Source organism: Epinephelus moara, chromosome 18 (assembly GCF_006386435.1).
Source record: "Epinephelus moara isolate mb chromosome 18, YSFRI_EMoa_1.0, whole genome shotgun sequence".
NCBI classification, from domain to species: Eukaryota; Metazoa; Chordata; class Actinopteri; order Perciformes; family Serranidae; genus Epinephelus; species Epinephelus moara.
In genome coordinates, this window is record NC_065523.1 from 21,273,077 (window position 1) to 21,289,205 (window position 16,129).

General features: G+C 41.5%; 1 protein-coding gene across 5 annotated transcripts in view; it reads left to right on the forward strand.

Moving 5' to 3' along the window:
• Nucleotides 1–16,129, forward strand: part of camsap3 (calmodulin regulated spectrin-associated protein family, member 3) — a 36,887-nt gene that overhangs the window by 5,376 nt on the left and 15,382 nt on the right. For all 5 annotated transcript variants that reach the window (XM_050068818.1, XM_050068821.1, XM_050068822.1 and 2 more), the window contains exon 2: nucleotides 7,451–7,713. In XM_050068818.1, the coding sequence (XP_049924775.1) occupies nucleotides 7,451–7,713 (263 nt within the window). The remainder of the gene's footprint in view (nucleotides 1–7,450; nucleotides 7,714–16,129) is intronic.

The window sequence follows — 16,129 nt, forward strand, 5'->3', positions numbered from 1 at the left end:
ATGCAGGATTTTCCTAAAATACAATGTACAGACTAATTGTACAGACCTCATTTTATTTTGCTGTGTTCGGGATGTTCCTGGGCACAGCGTGCAGGAGAGGTCGAGACTTTATAAAAAGGTAGTGACCAGGTACCAGACTTTAAGCAGCATGTATCCAAGAGGAAGCAGAAATCACAGACACAGCACTGAGAAAATGCAAATAGAGCGAGGAGAAACACCAAGATGGCTGTTAATTTCTCTCCTGATACTGTTTACAGACAGTAGTTGACAATTCCTGCACAGTATACCTTTGAACTGCATGCATGTATATGTATATTTCTCAGCTTCAGCCATTCACCAAGGGAACGGTACAGTTGCAGCTGCAGTTGAAGTTTATTGAGGATTTTGTACATTTTACAAGCCAGTATACCTACAAATTATTTTACAGCCATTTCTTGAGATCTGATTTAAAACTCCTCAACTACTAATAGGTAGGCAGGTACAGATTTGTACTCATTCTTTTGGGAAATGTGCATCTTAATTTGCACGATTATTTTGTCTGCGGGGAGAAGGTTTAATTTTGAGAAATGCAAAATTGTATGTTTTACAGCTGGCTGATGAAATATTCTGATATTGGGCAGGGTTATTATTACCTTTGCCAAGGAGGTTATGTTTCCAGTTCAGTTCAAAGAAGAACCCATTAAGTTTCGGAGCGGATCTAAGTCACGGGGAGGATACACAAACTATTTTTCCCTCTGCCAAGGACATTTGGCCTTGGTAGAGGCCTGAGCTCTCTTAGTTCCCTTTTAGTTGTAAACAAAATAATACAGTCTTAACATGTAGACAGGTCCAATGACAATCTCCTACAATCTGGGACGTCTAAGCTGTGGTGTTTATGTTGGCATTAGCATTTCACTTTGAACTAGTGGTCACATGTAGGGCAGGGTTTTAACATAGCCCCCCTCACCACTGCTAGATTTTGGGGCAACCACACAGTACCTGCTTTGTTCTAAAAATGAGAGTGGATAATCATCTGTGTTTGATCCTTCCCACCACATGATGAGGATGTTTATAGCCCCACAGCCAACAGTCTTATCAAAACACATGAATGCTGAGTTATTCATTTGTAAAATGTTCTCCAGAAGTGGCATAATAAGAAAATAAATGTCACCAATGGATTTTTAACCGATATCTGAGCTGTTCTTAATTATTTCATCTGTGTTGAGTTGTTCCAGTTAGCAGCCTGATAGTTCAAATCAAATCCAGCAGGTTTTGCAAACCGCTGTGCCATGTTATTAACAGTGAGAACCACTTAATGTGCACTGTTACTGTGACAACCTTCTTGAAATCCAATGCTGATTGTTCCACTTAAATGTGAAGTGAGAAGGGGTGCGTGGTTGGGGTCTTGTCGAACCTTTTTTTACCCAAAGGAGCCAGCTTGGTTTAAACTGTGGCTGATTTCAACCAGCGTTTGTTTGGATGTATTGTCGCTGCTCTCTGTCTGTTGATTACTGTCAGACACGTGTGGTAATGTCTATGACATGACCAGCTCGCCGGCTAAATCAGTCAATGAAGTAGAAGGACACATGGCTCCTGTTATCAGCAGGCGATCAAGCAATGCAGGTCAGGACAGAGAGGAGCTAACACAGCTCAACTGACTGCAGCCATAATGGCAAGCTGCACCGGTTCCACTGTACATTTCAATAGCTAATGCAGTTTAACATAACTAAATATTGTGTGTATGAGCTCATTACTGAAATGGCGCTGTGGTCTTTCTTGGCTGTTTTTGTGTAATAATAGTGCAGCGCTACTGCAGAGAAATTGGCAGGCTACATCCACACTAATATGTTTTCATTTTAAAACGCGTAACTATTGTTTCGTTCATGCTGAGAGTTCACACTACCCTGGTGTTTTGGAACCTCAAAACCCAAGACCTTTGAAATACTGCTGACCCCATTTTAGTTTGAAAACTCCAGGGTGCATTTCGGTCTGGATGTGTGGAAGCAGAGAGATTTAAAATGATGTCGCAGACACCCATATTCGCTTCCCAATTGGGTCTTGTCGGTCACAACATATCAAGCCAAAACACTAAAGCTAGGCCTTCATACTTTTGTGATTTCATCCTTCTTGTGAAGGTAGCGCCAATCATTTCTTATTGCCATGGCTTCCTCCAGTGATGGATAATGCTCCTGGTACCACTCTGATATGTCACTGTCATAGCTTTGCAACAACTCCCAATAGAGTGCCGAAGTCACGCCCCTTCCGGTAGAGCTCATGGGACCTTAGATCGGAAAAAATATGAATGGCAGTGAATGGGGAGAGCAATATTATCTCTTGGTCCCGTTTGAGTTGCGACATGAAATCTAAATATGTTGTTAATGAATTTAATACATAAATTTTAAGGTCAAGAAAGTCATACTTTGTGGTAAAACTGTTGAGATATAAGCTTTTTAATTAGAAAGACTCGAGTACAAAGGAGGAGGTCGCGTATGTGACGTCATAGCTTTCGCTCGCTTCCTGCAGTTTGGCCTCCCCGCTGAAATTCCACTGTTTTATGATTAATCGATTTATGATCGAAGATGTCTGTGTGTTTTGTGCCAGGTTGCAGTCACTCCAAGCTGCTGGAAGCGAGCCAAGGCTATGACATCACACACGCGACCGCCTCCAGTGTAGTTTTTCTAATTACGTTTTTTTCAAAAGCTTATATCTCAACAGTTTTACCACAAAGTATGACTTTCTTGACCTTAAAATTTATGTTTTAAATTCATTAACGACATATTTGGATTTCATGTCACAACTCAAATGGGACCAAAAGATAATATTTCTCTCCTCATTCACTGCCATTCATATTTTTTCCGATCTAAGATCCCATGAGCTTCACTGGAAGGGGCGTGACTTCGGCACTCTATGTGCTCTGCTTCTTTGACCGCCTTATACTTACGTTGCTTTCATGAACAGTTCCCCCTCTTCGTTGGTCCAAGCAAAGAAAACTCTGGTCTTAATTTTTGCCTTCTCTGTAATATTGTCTGTAACTAAGCAACCAACTGCATAGTAGACTGTCTGCCTCCTGTCTACATCGTTAAGTGCCCAGTGCGCGTGAATGGTCATGCGGTCATATAGACGGAGACTATTTCTTAAACAGTGCTAAAACGCTTGTGTTTACAGAGACTGTTTTCGTTTTAAAACCCTGTTTCAAAATGAACATTTTTTAGCGTAGATGTGGTCTGTTTATTGTCTTCTTGTAACAACTCAACAACAGCTCTCGTGAGATGGCAGTATGTGACTCCTTCTTGAGTGAGACTTGGTTTGACACAATAACAAACAGATCAGATCAAACAAAATGCTTTATTTCTCTGTTGTGACACTTTCCATAATGTTATCAGACATTTACGATGACAATCTGAAGCTGTCAGCGCAAAAACAAGCACTTTTTGTCGACAAACATTGACGTTGCGCTTTGGCCCATAGGATTACTTTGCAGCCTGTTTGCAGCTGCTGGGTGCAGCACTCTTGCTCAGTACTTCACCAGTTTTTAACAAATGCTGTTTCCATTAGTCACATAGACACAAAACATGAGAAAATAGGGTCCAGGTTGAAAAATACTAAGTCTCTTGGTTAAAATCTCCAGAGTGTGCTTGCTCGAACCTCTTTACTTTACATGTAACAAAGCCCAAGCAAAAAGGAATGTGATCTCTCCATAACGTTGGCATCAATAGACCTCCAGGGAAGTATTTAGATTAAAAACACAAGCTTGTGTGTTTGCATAAACTGGAGCAACAGTCGCTCTGTCACTCTCACAGGTTATAGGGTCAGTGCTTATCTGCTGTTGAGTAAGAAGGCAAAAGTCAAAAGTTTATTAACATGTTATTAGCACAGGTGAGTGAAGCAGGGAGATCACTCCTAACTTAAGGGTTAACTGGTCAACCTTTTTATTACCTCCTATTCCCTTTAGGTTTTTAACAGTAGTTGTGTGCGCTATTCTGTAATTGGTGCTATTTTTGTGCAGGTACACAGTTTTGGAAGTTTGCACTGGGTTTGTTTCTGTGACACAAAGTCATCATTCATGGTGAGACTGTCTCATAGGGAAATCATGCTCATATCGATCTCTCACATCTCGCTGAGTTGTGGCATTTGCATCCTGCTTTGCCTTCTGGGGAAGTTTTTTTTTTTAACACGTCATCGTGGGAAGACTTTTTTTTTTTTTTTTTTCTTTTACATGTATTATGTAAATACGCTGAGCTATGGCCAAAGGTGTACATTTTGGTGGGTGTGTCTCAGTGTTTACAGCAGTAAAGTAAGCATTGTTGTTCTGGCACACGGGAGCATATTTACAACAAAACACACCATGTGGCGTGACTGACAATATTGTCTGACATCTATAGTCATCGTGGAGTGAGAGTGAGAGCGAACAGGGCATTGTCTGACCTCTGAAGCTGGGCGTTTTGTTTTGTTGTCTGCTGTCAGTGGATCCATTACATGACGTTATAATGATACAGCAACACAGTGACACCTCCCTTGTAATAACCCCTTTGTTTCTCTGTTAGGCTTAGTCTAAGGCACTCATAAGTTTCTCTGCTCTCTTTTCAGCCAGACTGCTGGTATTTCAGCACGACAACTTTTTCCCAAAGGCCCTTTAACGCTTATTCCAGTGTGTTTGCACAGAGACACACGCTATTGAGTTTGCTGCTGGTTTAGTCTGGATGCAGGAAAACCAGTTTCACAGAGGGTGTGTCTAGCGTTTGTTTTTTTAGAATAATGTTTGCTGCGATCTTAAAGACCAGTTTGAACAGATTCTTTAAAAAATTTCAGCTAGTCATTTGTAGTGAGTGCAGCACACTGCCTCACTACTTGTCTGAGTTGAGACAGAATTTGAGTTTTTTACTTTGCTTTTGCAGGGTTCAGCAATAAGGTTTGCCCAATTGCCTGGGGCAGGTAAAATGCCATGTTGGACTAGTAAATGTAGCAACTCACTTGCTCAATTGGGCAAGCGAACGAAAAAAAATTCATCAGCACATAGTTTTTTTACGGAGTTTAACATGCACTGTAACAGTCTGGCACTCACGAGAAAATGGCGGTGGGTAAAGACTAGGGCTGCCCCTGACTAAGAATTTTCCTAGTCGAACAATAGTCGTCATTTAGGGCCATTAGTCGACTAGTCGCCCATATGTTTATAATGTTAATTTAATTATTATTATTATTATTTATTTTTTATTTTTTTTAAAGATTTTTTTTGAGCATTTTAGCCTTTGATCGACAGGACAGACAAGTGTGAAAGGGGGAGAGAGATGGGGAGTGACATGCAGGAAGTGGCCACAGGTTGGAGTCGAACCCGGGCTTCAGCGGCATCAGCCTTGTACATGGGGCACCTGATCTATCCACTAAGCCACCGACGCCCCAATGTTAATTTAATTATTAAATGATATATTTTGGGCAGGGCAACACAGTGGTTTGAGTTAAAGGTGTGAGAAAGAATAGTATCAGTAACATTGTTAACACTGTGCTACATTACAGAGAAATACAAAACCGTACTAATGAACCTTCATTAATATAGGCCTATATTTTATCTACATGTGCACGTCACACATTGAGCGAGCCACCTGTTAATGATGCTGTCGGCAAAGCAGTAATGATTGTGCTAAGTTGATGCTGTCGGCAAAGCAGTAATGATTGTGCTAAGTGACTAATGGGCATGTAGCTGCTTACATGTTTCAGATGATACGTCATGTTTGTAGTCGACGAATGAAGATGAGTTTACATATCACCTAGGGTTCGTCCTTCACCTTTTCAAAATGATCCCACACTTTGGATATCCTGCCCAACATGTTATTAACTAGCCTGTGGAATAACCTCAGGTACCAGCCCTCGAAATTAGGGGCCGTTCACATGCCGTGTCTTTAACCGCTTGGAAAATGCGAGGTCGGGCTCTTGGCACTACTCTTGTGCCTTTTTTGTGCCAGCTTTTAAGAGCGCTGCGGCAGGTTGCTTAACAAGCACCGTATAACCTATTTACCTGAAATCCTGAGTGCAGAGCTGATCTTCTTCCAGGTGCTGTTTATAAGTGTGTAGGCCTATCGTCCGTGGGACAGATGTAAAGCTCTGGGTAGCCCTGCACTAAAATGATCAACTTTTCTGTATTTATCAGACTGAATATTTACAGAAGAAAGTAAAGATATCTGTTGGCTCTGATTCGTTTGTAACATGACTCCTGTCTGACTGCTGAGCGTGGCCATTTCCTGTGTCTGTCCTTTCAAATTAAATTCCCACATGGTCCAGTCATAAAGGTTTTGATTTATTTTGACAAGGTGCAGCTTGCTATAGTTTCACCTTTGCAGCCCTAGTGAAGACAAAGTTTGTGAGCTATGCAAGCCAACATTTCAGTTATCCTTGTAACAGGAGTTCAGTCAGGTGGTGTTAAATTCTAACTATGTTTTGGCAGATCAAGTGGGATTGGTTGATAACCATTAATAAATAAGACAATTTGTACAGGGGTAAGTCAACATTAACTTTGGCCAAGTAGACTTCTGACCCACTTACCAGGCCAGGAAAGCGGAAAAAACCCCCCCAGACATTAGCACTGAAGCCTCTTCATAGTTTTGAGGCTGCAGGCTTTAATCAGGTTGCTTATTTCTGCTTCTGAGATTTACTTCGTCTTTGCGTAGATCTGTAAGAGCAATTTTCACTGAAGCTTTGCACGAAAATTAAGCAAAGGCTTTAAAAAGAGTGAAGGAACGAGGGACGGAGCATCTTGTAATCTGCAGATGTGAACCTCTGAGCTCTGCATGCCCCACTGACCTTGATGCTTGCTCTGCTCTACTCACTCATATGATTACAGCTCTAGGGTATGCACCAGTTGTCTTAATCTGCCACCAAACCTGGCACACTGCAGGTTTCCACGCCAGCGACAGTAAAACACACACAAGATGATCTTTGACTGAAGAACGGGCCAAGATTAAAACATATGGAACTTCATCCTATTTATACATCTACACATTAGCGCTTCGTGTTGGCAAGAATCTGGCTTCATGATACATATCACAATATAGGGGTTATGATTTAGTATATTACGATGTATTGTGATTCTGTATTTTTTCTAAATCTAATAATAGTATAAAGAGCACATCACTGTATGCTTTAAAAAAGTGTACTTTTGTATACACTCAGAACAGTGGGATCTGCATTTGTATTTATCACAGCCCTCGTATCATCCAACATCATCATAGCACTCCTTTTTGTGCAGTCTGAGAAAAGGAATTAACATATGCCTATATCAGTAAAAATATAAAATAAATGTGCTTGCGGGATTCTTTAAGTAAACAGATTGAGAAAAAAAAAATCTAAACAGTTAAATATCGTTACAGTGTTTTTGAAAATAGATACAGGATCACAAATCATCATAGCAAACAGTTCTCAAGTAGCACCATTGCTCCAGGAACTTATCAAACTGTGTTTGTATGTCTTTGTCCCTTGGCAGAAAACGTCCCTGTAGAGCTGCGTGACCCCTTCTACTGTGACCAGTATGAGCAGGAGCACCTTAAACCGCCAGTCACGCGCCTCCTGCAGTCCTCGGAGCTCTACTGCCGGACCTACAGCCTGTTACTGGGGGTCACCGGAGCTGAGGCACAGCCCAAAGATAATGTCGCCCTGCTGCAGCTCCTCACTCAGAGAGGCATAGTCTCCAAAGACCAGGACAAACCAGTGACTGATGCAGACCTCCGGCATAAACCCATCAAAATGGTAACGTTATGGTTCGGCTATGGGAACAGTAAACACTTAGGTGTTGACGCCACACTAGTCTGGCAGTCAGTGTTGTTGGTAGTGGCCTGATTGTTTCAAAGAAATGTCAGAACTGTTGTTTGAGTAGAAACCGCTTCCTGTTTCTCTATCGCCCCAAGGAGTGAAAGTCTCCTCCCGTGGAACCAGATGCTCTGCTATCTGGGAGTCTGTAGCAAAAGAGGTCGAGTGGGCTTGGTTGTTGATATAGGGGCTTGTTTATGCTTTGATTCTAGGGATTAAAGGACATCAAAAAGACCCCCACTCATTCAATCCTGCCCCTACCCCCTCCTCACACTGCCCCCAGCTGATCCCAGAGGATGAGTGGATCCAGCTGCTAGGACGAGGGCAGTCATGGTGACTCAAGGGATGACTACTTTAATTCCAGGGTGTGAGGAGGAGGGAGAGTCTAGATTCAATAGACGTTCCAGATCAGAACAATAGCTAAACAGTTCTCGTGAAACTTAAGATTCTGTGTTGAGAGAATACTCTGGGCTGGTTCAGTGAGTTAAATCAAGAGAAACTGGTTTGTCCTCTTAGCCCTTGACAATGGATCTCTCTCTCTCTCTCTGTAGTACACACTCAATACAGCCCTAAATTCTCCAGTCTGAAAAGCAACAGATAACTGAGTTTATTTTCAAATTAGGAATGATAACAGACTGCAAGAGGAGGGACACTTTTAGGTTTGATGGAACATTTAAGTCACTGTAACTCAATTTTGAAGCATTCCTGTAAAAGCTCCCTCTATATAGGTTATTATCTTCCTCAAAAAGTGGCATCCAACTACATTTCCCTGGCTACACGGGATCATGCACATACACAGGTGTTTTTTGTTTTTGTTGTTTTTTTTTTTAAGGCTAAGTAGGGAGTCTCCAGGGATCTGTACGGAGAGTGTTGTTGTTCGTTGAAAGCTGTTTGCTCCACTGCTGCTGTGTACTGGCCACTGCAGCAGGTGCAGCACTGCTGGTGCTGCTGGGATGATTATCACTGTTGTATGCTTGAAAAGGTGTGCATGCATCTGTGACATTTTCTAAACTAATTAGTGTAGACATTGTGTGAACATGTGCAGTAGAGTCTGGTGTTATGAGAATTTGGATGTTGGTTTGTAAAGTTGTGGTATAGCAATATCTAGTTTTGTAAATACTGGTAGAGTTGTACTTTGGAAGCAGTGAGAGTGGTTGTTTAAAGATAATGATGAAAGACACAGCACAGGAAAAAAGCTGTGGACAGTGACGGTTCCTTTCAAGGGGATTTCCTTTCTATTTGTTTTTAACTAGTGTTGTGCCTTATGCTGTACTTTTCCCTTTTTCCACGAGGCATAATCTGACAGTGAGCATGTTTACATGCACAAAATAGTCAGTTTGTTGCCCTTTTTCCAAAAAGACATTATTCCTACCGAGCTGTTAACATGGCTAATAAAAAACATTAGCCATGCAGCCATGCATACTCCAATTAATGTGCTCTAACATGTCGTTTATCATGTAAAAATATAGAGAATTGGAACAGCTAAAGCAGCTTGTCATTTTGCTTCTTTGCGTCAAAATATATATATTTTCAGAGTTACCTACCAATGACGGACTTCTTGTTCCGTGCAAACACAGCCTCCCTCTTTCCTTCCTTCAGCCACCCTCTTGAAAGGGTCAGCGTTGTGATGTTTGTGCTTATCCAAAACCTGTTGATATCCAAGTCTTTTGTAGTGTGCAAAAATAGCCGCAATTTTCCAACTGACCAAAAACATGGGCACTTGTGCATGCATTTCCTCACCATCCTTGTGAACTGTTGGCGAGTTGGTTTGTGTACAACGTCCATGACAACCCACAGAGCTGCATGTAAACAGATAAGAGGCCATGTGTTGCAAACTGCAGTAAAAACCCCAACTCAGACACATTTTCTGAATGTGCTGTATACATGTCTAAATAATGCCCAAATAAACCCAAATAAAACCGGCATATTCCACATGTCTTAATTGGAAAATGCTAAATTTGGAAAAAAGGCCAAATTTCGAATATTTAAACGGAAAATACATCATGCATCAAATTCAGAATAATAGTGGAATATTAGTGTGCATGTAAGTCTCAGTATGTATTTCAATCACTGGCCATCCATTTATGTAATTTTCAGTGCTGTTGTATTTATGGTGCATTGGTTTAGTCTTTTTTTTTTAATCTACAGCCTAAAGCATGTCACATGCACCCTCCTTTTGCACTGAATGTGATGACATATGGTCCTTCTACCAGGGGTCTGCACAGGACTGTAGACAGAAGTGCATACCTGATTGCTCATGAAGGATTTCTGACAATGAACCACATGCACTGTCAGATGTGTCATATCACACCAAAAGTCCAACAAGGCATTCAGTGGCAAGAAAACACAAGCATAAAAGACTAAAAATGTGTATTTAAGTAATAATGACTGCATCATCATCACTACAGCACCAGCAATAATGGCTTAATGACACAGTGGGCCTCTTTCATGCATGGTGTTACGTTAATTTGTTTATGTGCATGAATTTGTCTGCTTGTGTGCACCTCAGTGCAGTGATGCTTCCAGGTCAGACCACGCACTGTCTCAGCTGTAAATCCGAACCATTAAACTCTTATTTTTGGCTGTTACTGTTAATGCTGCATTTGCTGTTTGCTGCTTTGGACTGTGAGCCTTCCAGTCGCTGCTTGGCTGCTCTCTAAGCTTGTCTGTCGCTGACTGGCAGCGTAGCTACAGTGTGGCAAGCAAAGAAAGTGGGTCATGCTGCAGCAGCATTAGAAGGATGGAGCATCAATGTGGGTCTTGGCCAGTAAACGGCTTTGGAGCCGCAGCAATCTGCTGCAGCACTGCTGTATATTAAAGCTCCACATATCCATGGCAAACAAGACGATAACATATAGTGCATGTACATCAAAGTATGTTGAGTCATGCCTGTCGCCGCCAGTCAATATATGTCAAGCAATACACTGTTCATGTAGTTTTAGATACACCACATGTATTACATTTTTGTTGCTGGTAATTGTGAAATTTGGCTCATGTACAAATCCATGGATGCAGGTTTACTCTAACACATTAAGATCCTGGTACTGACTGGGGTTGCTGCACCAGCATCAGTAAGAGAATGCCAGTGGCCTACTCTCTATAAAACTACACAGTCGGCGCTATGATCAAAGTAGGGCAAAACCAGACACATCATAGCTCACCTAACACACATAATATCGCTCTACAGTAATCATTCTCCTCATCAGATTGTACGCTTCTGCTACAGGATGAAGAAGCTTCAGCTGTCTGTCCCCGCTTCTAGACCTTGAAATTCCTTAGTTAATAGTTACAGTCAAAAATATTCAGGAAGAACATTTGAGCTGTGTGACTTCATTCTCTGCTCCTTACTCCACTTAATCTTTACATAGCAAATAATGTTGTAATGTTCTGAATATCACATACAGGTCCTTTAAGGAAATGTTGGTACATTGATTTGGTTAATGCAACAGATAAGTACTGATGATTTGTAAAGCAGTAAGCAGGGGTTTTTTGTTCAGAAAAAGTCAGAAATCTACTTGCTCAAAGGCAGTTTTTCCTTGCCCCATTAGAAATTGTTGTATTTAATAGCGGTTGTCAATTAATAACAAAGACTGAAGTTAATTGTCATCTTTAAATTTATTTAAGTAAATTAGTCAGAACAAGGACACAGTGTGTCATGGATGCGAAGCTACAAACATTCTTGTATACTAAAAATGCAAAATGCTATGACACTCCTCCTTCTCCTCAGAGACATACTCTAACACCACACAACTAAACTCCTGTTTCCCGGGGTATTGAAATGCTTGCTTGCGCTTCTGCTAAAAAAAACTTTGTCTTTACCCGCCGCCATTTTCTCGCTAGTGCCTGATTGCTGCACATGTGCAACTCTCAACAAAAATGAGAAGGAAGCAAGATGGCTCACTCTTTTGCTACTTCCATCACCAGCTCCGGAAAAAAACTACATATTTAATTCTTTTTTACCACTTGAGTTGCTAGATTTACTTGCCTGATGTGGCATTTTACTAGCCCCGGTCCTTATTGTTGAACCCTGGTAAGTCAATAGCACTGCTTCTGCAACCTAAGCACCAGTATCTTTACAGGCCAGTGTTATCACGAAAAGGAAAGCTTTGTAGTGGCACATCCTTAGGGCTCAGCAATGGAGCTACATCCCCTACTTGCGGAGTGTGTGCGTGTGTGTATGTGCCCTACTGGTAACTGTCCTTCTGGTGGTGGCCCAGCCCAGATTAGAGATAATCTGCCATGCAGACTGAACGTCATCATCCACGATTGGATGACACGCCAGAGATGACCACTTACTCACCATGCATCTAACATGTCTTACAACATCCAAGTCATTTCTTACATTTCCTGTTGGCTGAGACAGTAGTATAATTATAGTTTTCCATTTCTGAAGTACTGATATTGATAACACTAGATATGTGTTGAAGCATTTGTTCCCACAGTGACAAAGTAAGTCATGTAGCCATAATGCAGCTAACCCTCTTCCTGGTCCCCTGTTGGTTTTGGATAGGCACCGACACTTTGTCTTAAATCATACTGCTGTGTTGGCAGGTTTCTGGTCAAGTGAGCATCAGTCAGGAGCTTAGTTGAAAACAGAAGTGGCAGACTATCAGAAACGCTAACCATCATCTTACACCATTTGTTTCGCTTTGGGCCTTCGCTGATGAGAACGTCATGTGGAGTTGTAATTAAATGTATCTACTGTATGTTAAATGTGTTTGGTGTAAAGCTTTTCTAGACTGGATTTCTTTGCAAAAGCATACAGTTCTGATACATATCAGTGTTCATATAACTGTGAGCTTTGAGAGCACCTCCTGTCTAAATCCCCAGCTGGGCCCCAGACCTGCCTGATCCCCATGTTTGTCTCCCCCTCAGTAGGCACCAGGCAGGAATGGGGGAAGGGGTTAAGTCATATTTCAGACATAATCAGATTTTGCCCTCATCATAATCTCACTTAATGATCCACAAGATGCCTTTGCCTTCTTTGTTTGACTCAGTTGTTGACGTGGTTATGCAAGCAGATTTGCCAAATAGAGCCATAAAGATTTCGAGTTGATGGGGTTAATTGACGGGGTATTAATTTTTCCCCTCTCTCTGTTACATCAGTTTGAGGGGTGCTAACTGTTTGCTGGCCGGATGTTTCCGAGCAGAGAGCCGGTGCTAAGCCAGGGGCACCGAGCGGAGCTGCGGTCAGGCTTGTGTTGAGATGCATTGTGGGTCAGCTGGTTGGTTGTTATGGTGATCTGGCAGGCTCTGTGCTGGGTGTTCATGAGTTGCTCCTCTCTCCCTTCTCATTAGGGAGACTTGTGATTTAGCTTAGCGAGCTCTCCTGGGTCTGTGATGGGAAATCCACTAGCAACCCCCCTTCTTCCCCTTTCATTCTGCACTTTTTGTCATGAATCACTCTCTGCTCTCTCCTCCTGAATAACTACTGTACAGCGTGACAACAGGGTTGGCCACTTTCACTAGGTCTGTCATTCTTTCTTGTTGATTTCCTCTTTTCCTCTCCGTCATCCTGTCTCCTTTCACACTCTAACAGTAGCTCCAACCCATGATTACACTTTGTGGCTCAATGCAAAAGTATGTGACTACCTTAAATCACTCTGAGTGTTTAAAACAGCTACTGACACGATTTAGCAGCTGTCTGGGTTTTGTTTTCAGGCCTCAAAGATCTGTGAACATAAATGGTTATCTATTTTACATTATTTGAGTATTTTTTCAGTATTGATATGCAACATTGACGTACACTCAATGGCGGCTTTATGCTGGTAAATCTAATGCAATTCAATAACAGTCCAGCCATAATTTCTACCTTTACAGACATAATAATGTTTAGTTTGAACACTGTCACAGAGGTGAAAGTTATAGGGCTGTACCAAACCCAGAATTAAGTCAGCTGAATTGCATTTAAATATTCAACTATTTGTTCCTTTTTTCCCAGTTTGAGAGTTTGAATGGGTTCGGCAGGACATTCAGGGTGGATGCGATGTTCATGTAATATGATCAATAAGCCAAGTTAGCCCACTGAGCCACTGCATGCTAGACACTAGATAGTGAGCAAAAGCTGGAGACTACATTGTATTAAGTTGCTGCGAGCTGTAAACTCACATTTTCTAAGCAGAGGGCAGAAGATAATGATATCTCGAAGCCTGAGTGGGCAAAGCCTCTCTTCCTCAGAGCAGCTTCCTCCGTCTCAATCAGACTCACCCTGGGTCTGGGTCTGCAGCTGCCTGTACTGAGACGTAGTGTGAAAGTGGGGTGCCTTTGCTCAGCAGTTAAGTCTGTGGACTGAAATGTCCCCAGAAGTACACTTCACACTGAATGACACACAAAAAAACGACTGCTCGACTTCAATCTCAGTCAACTGTGGGGTCTCCACCTAATTATTCGAACTTTTGACCTTCGAGGGTCGGACGTAATCAGTAGTTTTACGTGTTTTTTGTACTTTTTATTGAGGCTGTAGTTGAACATGACTGCATTATGTTGAGAAGAAGTGTTTCTGTTGTATTAGAAATGATTTCAATATAATGCAATCCAGTACAACACCGCCACTAACAAGACCTCAGTTATAAGTATATCGTTGACCACTTTATTTATTTATTTATTTTTAAAGTGGTTAGGTTACTTTGTAAAGGCAGAATATGCTGCAGAGCTGTTGCATTAAATTGTGTACATGTACCTTAAAAAGTGGCCAGGAAATGTCAATATGTGGCAAATGCATGCAAAAAAAACTTAAAAAATAAATAAATAAAATAAATAAATAAATAAAAAGATCAAATAGATATTGAATACAAAGAGATGTGTTTTGTCTGTTTGCATCAGGAGGAACTCATGCAAAACAATAACGTAGATTTAGTCAGAATTTTTATTTTGGACTGTAGAGTTCTTTAAAATTATACAATACATACATAAAATCAGTTAAAGTTAATATATGATCTCATGAAATTTGTACCTAGCCCTGCTGTGTTTTCATTACTAATACTGCTCTGGGTTAGGGCTGGGCAAAATGCCGATATTACATCGATAAGGTGATATGAGACTACATATCATCTTAGATTTTGGATATTGTAACATCAACAGTGTTGTCTTTTCCTGGTTTTAGAGGCTGCATTACAGTAAAAGGATGTAATTTTCTGAACTTTTTGAGCTGTTGTATTTTTTATGTTTACCCACTAGTCATTATTTCCACATTACTGAAGATTATTTATTAAAAACTCTCAAGCGCCAATATTCAACCCTACAGTGTCATCACAATATTGATATTGAGGTATTTGGTCAAAAATATATAAGATATTTGATTCTCTCCATATCACCCAGCCCTACTCTGAGCCAGTCAGATTATGGCTAACTCTGAGAGGCCCTAGTCGTTATAGTGGGCCTTTTGTCCCCTTCTGTACTGCAAACATTTCCACTTAACAGATAAGTCATGTCACAGACACACAAGCAGCAGCCCTAGTCTTGGCAACAGCGTTGGAAGGGCAGGCCAGTCGGGGCCAAAAGGCTCCCGGTGACTGACTGCAGCACATCCACAGAGCTCGGCCCAATGCTATCTGACAAGCCTTTGCTGGCATAGCCCGCCCTGCCCGCCCCAGCACCGGGTCTGCCCAGGTCAGCACTTTACATCAGGGTTGAGTAGGCAGACATGCAGACAGGGCTCATGCACGCAGCTGGACTGCCACCAGCCCCCATCTGGGGCAACGTAAGAGGTTAGAGGAAAAATGTCTGGCCTCTGAAGTGGAATTTGTAAGTAGTTAAAGGGAACAGGCACTGATTTGCACAGATTAGGCTCAAAACTGAAGGTTGGTGATTGAAGGAGTGGCCCCATGACAGGAATGTGTTGTTTGTGACCTGCTTGTCTTCTCTGTTGGCCAGAATTGATAATTATAACAAGGAGCTTGTTGGCATTGGCCAATAGTGAGGAGAGAGGGGCCCCAGTTCTGCTGTTGGATGGCAACTAAAAGTGGTACAGGAGACAAAAATAGAAGGATCATACATTAAATATAATGACTATATACAGGGGAAGATTTGATTATAGAATAACCTCACAGGCTAATTATTTTCCCCTCTGGGCTTCCTAGCCCTGCAGACTTTGTTAATGAGCTATGATCCCGCTGAGACTTTCAAAAACCAGAAATGACTTTATTTACTAGCTACTGTGATAATCTGAATAATGGTGAAAAATTGGAGTGCTTGATTGTGAATGAATCCCAAGACTTAATTTATTTGCCAGTTGTCTGTATGAATTAAATGCACTTAATATGGAGGTTAGACATGTAAAGTACCGTTGGTTGTTTTCCCGTGGCACAAACCGAGCACAGCTTCTAATGAGGTAACAGGTTTATAGAGTTAAGGCGCT